General features: G+C 47.5%; 1 protein-coding gene across 1 annotated transcript; it reads right to left on the bottom strand.

Moving 5' to 3' along the window:
* Positions 1-1,879: 1,879 nt before the first annotated feature.
* Positions 1,880-7,298, bottom strand: UTP11 (UTP11 small subunit processome component). The gene is made up of 8 exons (XM_057403556.1): positions 7,201-7,298; positions 7,060-7,121; positions 6,165-6,267; positions 5,809-5,922; positions 5,083-5,176; positions 4,357-4,487; positions 2,638-2,748; positions 1,880-2,160 (listed from the first exon to the last, which is right to left on the bottom strand). The coding sequence occupies exons 1-8, from the start codon at positions 7,261-7,263 to the stop codon at positions 2,077-2,079; spliced, it is 762 nt and encodes a 253-aa protein (XP_057259539.1). The 5' UTR covers positions 7,264-7,298; the 3' UTR covers positions 1,880-2,076.
* Positions 7,299-7,660: the final 362 nt, after the last annotated feature.

The raw sequence follows: 7,660 nt of genomic DNA, 5'->3' as shown, positions 1-7,660 counted from the left end.
ACAGGAGAATAAGAGGTATGGTGACCTATAATTTTCCATAGTGAAAGCACTGGACCGCTCAAACCCCCCCAGCTACCTACTGCATCCCATGTCTTGCTCCTTTACTGGGAAGGGATGGCTCTTTCCCAGGGATTAGGTCATTTGTGCCCATTGCAACACTCGTTCTACCAATGGGGTCAGAGGCACAGCAGGCATTCTGAGTGCCAGGCTGGGTAGCTGGTTTTGGTGGGGTTATCTTTTGGCTCTCAGCTGCAGTAATTCCTTGAGGGTCTTCCAATGGGACCGCTGGTTTTCCTTCCTGTCCTCCCCCACTCGATGCAGGTGAAATGAATCAGGGATAAGGAGCAAATGCTTATCCATTCAAATCTCAGTGAAGAGATGTCATTTCAAAGACACACAGTGTCGTGGGGACCTCCATGCACGTTTTAAAACCAATTGCAAGGTCCCCAAACCATACATGAACTTGGGAGTTTCTTGCATGAACTTGAGGGGGTTTCTTCCGTGAACTCGGGGTTTCTGAGGCTCTGGCTTCTCCCTCCTCTCATTCTTTGTATTTCTCCCATCATTGCCGAGTTGAGCTTTCAAAACCAAGGGATTTCACTTACCAAATCTTCAGGTTCTATTAAAAACGAGACCCCGAGACGCGCAACCGGCCCCGATGCCCCCCCCACCATCGGCCCCGCCGCGGCGCGCTGCTGCCCTCTGCCGGCCAGGCCCTGCCACCGCTTCCCGCAGCACAGAGGGGGCGTCTCGATGGGAGAAGCAACTTCCATAGGGAAAAGCGTTGGAAGTTTCGGTCGTGCGTTTGTTTCCCCGTGAGGAAGGAGGAGGGGAGGCTTTCTCCCATGCGGTGTGTTCAGTTTCCCTCCTGCCCTTTGGGTTTGAAGCACGCCAGGAATGGTGACATGGCAAAAACCTCACCCTCAGCACTCCCTACTCACTGTTGGGAGCAAAGCATAGTGATTCTCTTACTCCTCCACAGGAGAAAACTCCCCCATCATTGCCAGCTTGGGAATGTCTGCAATGGCAGGAACAACCTGCAGCTGAGCACGTAAAAAGCTGTGTTTCATCCAGGAGAGCTCCCAAAGTGGGAAGAGCATCTTTTTTTTTACCATCTTGCATGGGCATGTGCTTATTATTGGCAGAGGTTGTACAAGTGATAGAGATAAGAAAAGGAATGTTTACACCCAGGCTTTCCCAACTTGTCTGAACTGCTCCAGGACGCTCAAGGATGCATCTTCATTGTTCTGGGTTGAAACCCCCTTCCAGCTACCAGCATTCCCACAGGATCACAGCAACAAGGACAGCTGCCTTTGGTATTGTCGTATTGTCTCTCCATTTCAGTATCGCCTCTGTTAGAACATGGTGGGCAATGCTGGTAGTTTAGCATGGCACAGCACTGCCCCATCATGCAGCAGAATGAGCACAAACAGCTCCTTGGCAATGAAAGTTACTCGAGAGTTTTTGGAAGGAGTGTTTGTCAGCAGAAACAATTCCCTGGCTCTAGCACCCTTCCAGAATAAGCTTTGGCCAATGTGGTGCCTGACTTTAGAAATTCAGCCTTTGCAATGCCCTTCAGCTCATACGCTTTGAAGTGAAATACTTTGTGTAGATGAAGCAGAAACTTAGAGGGATTTTGGAGTGGGGGGAGTGACTAGAAGGGTAATAATTCACCTTTAACCTGCTTGAAAAGATAGCTGCAGAGCTAACCTGAAATCTCTTCTGGTTTTGGATGTATCACGGACCACGGAGCCGAGCACAGGCAGCCCAGCGCAGCCCTTCTCCCAGGCTCTTAACTTCGACCTTGACTTCTCAAGGATTGTTTATGGTGTGTATTACTGGGCCATTCAGGCACCTCCTGTGGCTTCCCACTGTAAACACCAAGAGAACAAACTCTGATTTATTTATCAATTCATTAGATACAACATATTTATGGCTACCGCAGGCCCACAGTGATTTGTTTTAACAAAGTGCTAGGCTGCAGTGAAAAACAAAGGGATGTGGTGCCTCACTTCTTCCTAACGTGAATCCTCTTCCTTCCTAAGCAAAGGTGGTAGCATTTATTCAATGGAATGGCTAACGTTTCCTCTGGAATTTGAACTTGTAAATAGCTGGCCCGTTTGTTGTCTCTTTCTTCACCTTCACTTTATGAGTTTTGTCCTGGAGGAAAGAACAAGAAAACCGTATTTGTTGCCATGTAAGAAAAAATAACCCACCCAGCCTCAGAGAAATAAGAAAATCCCTGTGTGAGACCGATGAGGCATCAGTGAAAAATGTGTGAATTAGTGAAAAATCAGTGAAAAATGACAAGGCCATTAGTGAAAAATTCCAACAGTTTAGCTGGGAATTATATTTCTGCCTGTTCTTTCCACCTTTAGGTTGTCAGGCACCATCTGGTTTGTTCACAAACTGCTGATGTGGTAAGACTCGGACTAGTAGATATAATTTCCTAGCCATGGCACAACTGGAATGCTTCATCTCCTTGCTTTTTCCATACTAAAAGAGGATTACTTACTTTCAGGAGTTATCTGGAAGTGTCAGTATAAAATCAGAGTGAAGAAGCACACACATACAAAAGTGTACATACAAAAGAACCTTAACAAAACAGATTCAAAGAACCAGAATGAAATCCCTCACCAAAAGATCTTTACGTGTCTGGATCTTCTGTGCAACAACAAACATGGCTTTCTCCCTTTCAATGCGCTGCTTCAGGAGGTCGTACTGATTCTTCCTTTGCTGGGCTAATTTCTGGAGGAACAAAACCAGAAGCTGTTTTAAGACAGAAAGGAACAGGACTCTGTGGTCCATAACTGACCTCTTCTGAGGCACTCAGACCTCACAAGCATTCAGTACAGTTTAAAAGCATCATCATATTAAAGAAAGCTGCTTCAGTTCGGTGGCTGGAGTCCAGAGAACCATTTTTAACACCTTCATTTCGAGGTTTTCTGATTAGGACTTCATTCTTTGTTCTTGTTTTAGTCTCCTAAATCATAAAGCCCCAAATCTCTTCAAACCTAGTTTGGATGCTGTGTAACCTTGTTCCGTACATGGCTGGAATTCCACTTCTCTCAATCCTTTTAATTTCAATGTTAAATGCAGGAGAGCACTGAACTCCCCAGCAAAAGCCCAGTTTATCCAGAGGAGAGCAAATAAAAGGAAAGACCAGAGACCAATTCCTGAAATGCCTCAAAATTGCAGAGAGGCTTCTCAAAATGCAACTTGTTTGGTCACGTTTACCTCCTGCGAGTCGATGGCTTTCCCAGCACAGAAATGGTATTAGTGCAGGTGTGATTGAAGTAATTAAATTAAGGAGAACAAATCCCAACACGCTTACAATATGACTCAGACATTTAGAGGAGAAAACTTGTCAGCCTGAGACTCGTCCAACTGCTTTCCTGACAAGACAAACTGAGAAAGCTGGCAGGAGGAGAGGGACCACAGGGTGTTTGTTATCTGACATCTGATTAGGGAAAAAACAGGTTACCAATTTGCCAATTGGCAATTTGGAATGTTGCTTTTAACCTTACACAGACCAAATCAAGCTTATAGCACTGCCCGATGTTCTAAAGCAATTAAGTGGAATTTACAGTGTTAAAGCTGAGTGTAGCTACTTCTAGGACAGAAATGTTGTGATAACAAAGCATCAGAATCCAAGTGGATTGCATAAGCAATGCAACCTGAAGAGTCATGAAACACTTTATATTAAGAAAGCTGGAAAGTGAGACTATAGCTTAAAGGTTTTTAAGGAGAAAAGGAGAGAGTCAAATCCTGAATCTGAAGCCACTTCAGGCTCAGAACCCAACTGAAAAATACTGTAAGATCAGAAACCTAACAATAGCTGCATCCATGTTGGAATGAGCTTCTTCACATCCCTATTCAGGGATGAAAGGGGTTTTGGGCATGTGTGAGAGATTTGACAGGGAATGATGCAAAAAAAAAAAAAAAAAAAAAAAAAAAAATCACACCTAAAACTGCAGCAATCTAATGAAAAGATAGTGCCATAGGTGTATGTCATGTAAGAGAGAAGTAATACATCAGTTTTGCCAAGGAAACTGCCTAATCAGATCTACACCATTCTGTTCTAGCCTGTATGTCACAGTTCTTGATTTATAATCCACAGTGGACTGGGCTACCAGTGAACAAGTTCTCCACGTCAGTCCAGGAGAAGATTTGACTGTAGGCTCCAGGTACTTGATGATGAAGTGACATCCACCACAGCCTCGTGTCACCAACGTAAGTTTAAAGACAACACAAAACCTTTGTTTCCCTCCACAACAGTCCAACGAATCCTCTTTAGAGCTTATCATATAAAAGATTAAAACATGAAGAAAACGACAATAGCAATAGTGGCAGCACCTTTAAGTGAAAAGGATCAGTAGCTCCTTTCAGTGTCTCTTTCTGCAGCGTTGCAATGGTTGGTCGGTTGTACACTCTGTCTACGAGCTCCGGAAGAGTATCCAGATGAGTTGCAATATCAAACTCCTGAACTATAAATGAGAAGAAAGTTAGGAGTAAACTCCCATGGACCAGCAAACCTTCCAAACATATAGACTAAGAACTGCCAGTGATGGAAGTCCTAGCAGCAAAGCTCCTGCAGAACTGAGGTCTTCTCTAGTAATCAAAAAAGATATCTAAATTATTATTCCTGGGAAAAATAGTATCTTTGTTTACTGTAATGCCATAAAGAAAGCACCACTATATTTTAAACAGCTACAACAAAACATAACAGAACAAGTTTTCTGCTACAACCCATTTAAATCACAGAATCCTACAACGGCTTGGGCTGGAAGGGACCTTAAAGCTCATCCAATACTAATGCCCTGCTACGGCACTAGGGCAGGGAAGAGCTTCTTCCTAAGAGCTCATCTCAGTCTTCCCTCAGGCAGGTTAAAGCCATTCCCCTTGGTCTTTCCCTAGAGGTCCTTGTTCAAAGCCCCTCTCCAGGTTTCCTGCAGCCCCTTTAGGCACTGGAGCTGCTCTAAGGTCTCCCCTTAAGGAGCTTTCTCCTCTCTAGGCTGAACCAGCCCAGCTCTCTCAGCCTGGTTCCAGAGCAGAGCTGCTCCAGCCCTCAGAGCATCTTACCTTCTTTTCTGGTATCAAAGAAGAACACGTGCTTGTTGGGACTCTTCCCCTCCACGTCCAGCAGATGGAGCTCCGACTTCAGCCTCTCGATTTTCTGCAGGCAGGAAGTTAACGTGTTTTGCCAGACATTCATGACAAGGTAAATAACGCCTCCCTGTTTGTTTCTCAAGCATCAGAACTCTTCCTTTCTTTTTAATCTTTGAAAACACATCTAGTCTATATTTATGCCGTGTCTTCATAACCTTTTGGGTAGAGGCTAACAGTAATTCCTGGTACTACCCCGCCAGATAGGTACAAATCAATTTTCACAACAGGAAGTCATCTCTGCGGCGGACGAAGCAGGAATGATCACCATGAATTCACTAGCTAAAGTATGAAGGCAAATCCAAAGCTTTCTCTTTATTACCTGCAGTGATGGTGTGTGGATCACCAGCAGAGCATAAAGCATGTCCAGAAGTGGGTTGTATATCTGTTTATTGACTGCCTAGTGTATTCAGTTCCCTTCTCTCAATTCTTTATAAATATTAGAAGAAAGAGTAAATGTCTAATGTCTGAAATGTGCATAAAAATTTGCCATGATTACCTTTAGGTTTTATACATGCTGACATTTCCATCTACCATTTCCACTATTACACAAATCAGATTTCACTAAACATACATACAATAGCCAACAACACAATCAAAAGAACAATCCTGAGCAAACCCTAAAAGGAAGTGAAGTGTTACCTTGGCTTCTGCCACTCTCTTCATTTCCACATATTTAATATCCTGCGTCCTCATCAGTTTGACCTGTTCAGGAGTCACTTCATCCTTTGGCAGCTTTTTAATATGAACTCCATCCTAAAACCAGAGAATATGGCACATACAGAGAGATACCATTCAGCTATGGGTCCTAATAATAAACCCAAAAGATCCTTTTTGCCCTTTGCCCCTCATGTTCTTCAAAGCTTTCCATAGGCACCAAAGCAGATCTGCTAATCTATTTACTAGTTCATAATGAAAACCAACACAAGGTTGAGAAAACACGATGTTACTCACAGCAACTGAATATAACCCTGCTTGAAGGCAGTTTAGTTTCTCACCTTCAGCTCTGCACGTATCATTTTAAAGTAGAACTCATCGGGATTCTTGTCCAGGGCTTTCTTTTGAAGCGCTCTGAGGGCATTCTGCTTCTTGTGGTAGTCACTAGGAGAGAAAGCCAACACAACCAACCCAACCCATAGATGTTGTTCAGCAGTTTCGCCATGTTCACAGTCCCTGATGAGATGCCGAGTCCTTCAAAGTGATGCTCAGATCTTTGAGACACCAACAAATGACTTGAGCTTTACGGTTTATTCTTTATCTAAGCTGGAAATGAACACTGTCCAACAACAGGACATGGAAACACATTCACCCATCCTGCGAAGCTCACCGAGCTGCTCAGGCCTCCTCGATCTACAGGATCAGGCATTAATCATAGAATAGTTAGGGATGGAAAGGACCTTAAGATCATCCAGTTCCAACCCCCCTGCCATGGGCAGGGACACCTCACACTAAACCATCTCACCCAAGGCTCTGTCCAGCCTGGCCTTGAACACTGCCAGGGATGGAGCATTCACAACCTCCCTGGGCAACCCATTGCAGTGCCTCAGCACCCTCACAGGAAAGAGTTTCCTCCTTAGATCCAATCTGAACTTCCCCGGTTAATGACGGAATATAACGCTTGCGAGTTTTGATTAACCAACTTTGCAGCCCTCGCCCTCCCCGTTCCCTTTCCCCCGGCTCAGCCACGGGGACACTGGACCGGGTGAGGCCCCTGCCTGCAGGCCGGTCCGTGCTCGACGGTACCGAGAACACCGGCTCCTGTGCGACCACCAAGCGCTGGCTCCTCCCCGCGGCCCCGCCGTCCCCGGACCCTTCCCACCGGGAGCCAACGCTCCGGTGATGCCCGGACTCCCCCCTCCCCTCCCCGCCACCAGCGGCTTCACCCCGGCTCACCGAGCGCGGAGCCTGTAGTCCTTCTTCTTCTCCAGCAGCCCCAGCTTCCTCCGGGAGGCGGGCTAGGAGGGGAAGCACAGAACGGCATCAGCGGCCGTCAGCACCGGTAACTCCCGCCGTGGCCCGGCCCGGGGCACTGACCTGTGACCGCTCGCGGTGCGGGCGCTGCTTCGATTTCGACGCTTTCCTGAAGGCGGCCGACATGGCGGCGGGCTCCGACGGCCGGGCTCAGGCCTGCAACTCCCCGGTACCGGTGATCCCGGCGCTGCCTCCGTGCCGTGACCGGAAGGGGCGGAGCTTCGGCGTCAGGGGTCGCGCGCGAGGCTCGCCGGGAGATGGCGCCGTCTCCATGGCGACAGCGGGACCAGGAGGGCCTGGAGCGCTCCCCGTGCCCGGTTAGGCCCCGCCGCCGCGGGGGTTGCACGGACCCGGCCTTGCCGGGGCAGAGGGGGGGAGTCCCCGCCGGTGCACGGTCATGAGGGTCCGGCTGAGAGCAGGGACCCGCGGCCCTTCTCGGTGGAAGGGTCGCCCGGGGGGACCCGAGCTCCCGCTCGTCCTCAGCGGCCCCGGTGGGGCTGGTCTGTGCAGGCCGGGCCCCGCA

This window comes from Pezoporus wallicus, unplaced genomic scaffold, assembly GCF_028554395.1.
Source record: "Pezoporus wallicus isolate ANWC-B61680 ecotype Strahan unplaced genomic scaffold, APGP_CSIRO_Pwel_v1 contig_8232, whole genome shotgun sequence".
Classification (NCBI taxonomy): domain Eukaryota; kingdom Metazoa; phylum Chordata; class Aves; order Psittaciformes; family Psittacidae; genus Pezoporus; species Pezoporus wallicus.
This window is presented reverse-complemented; position numbering and strand designations above follow the sequence as displayed.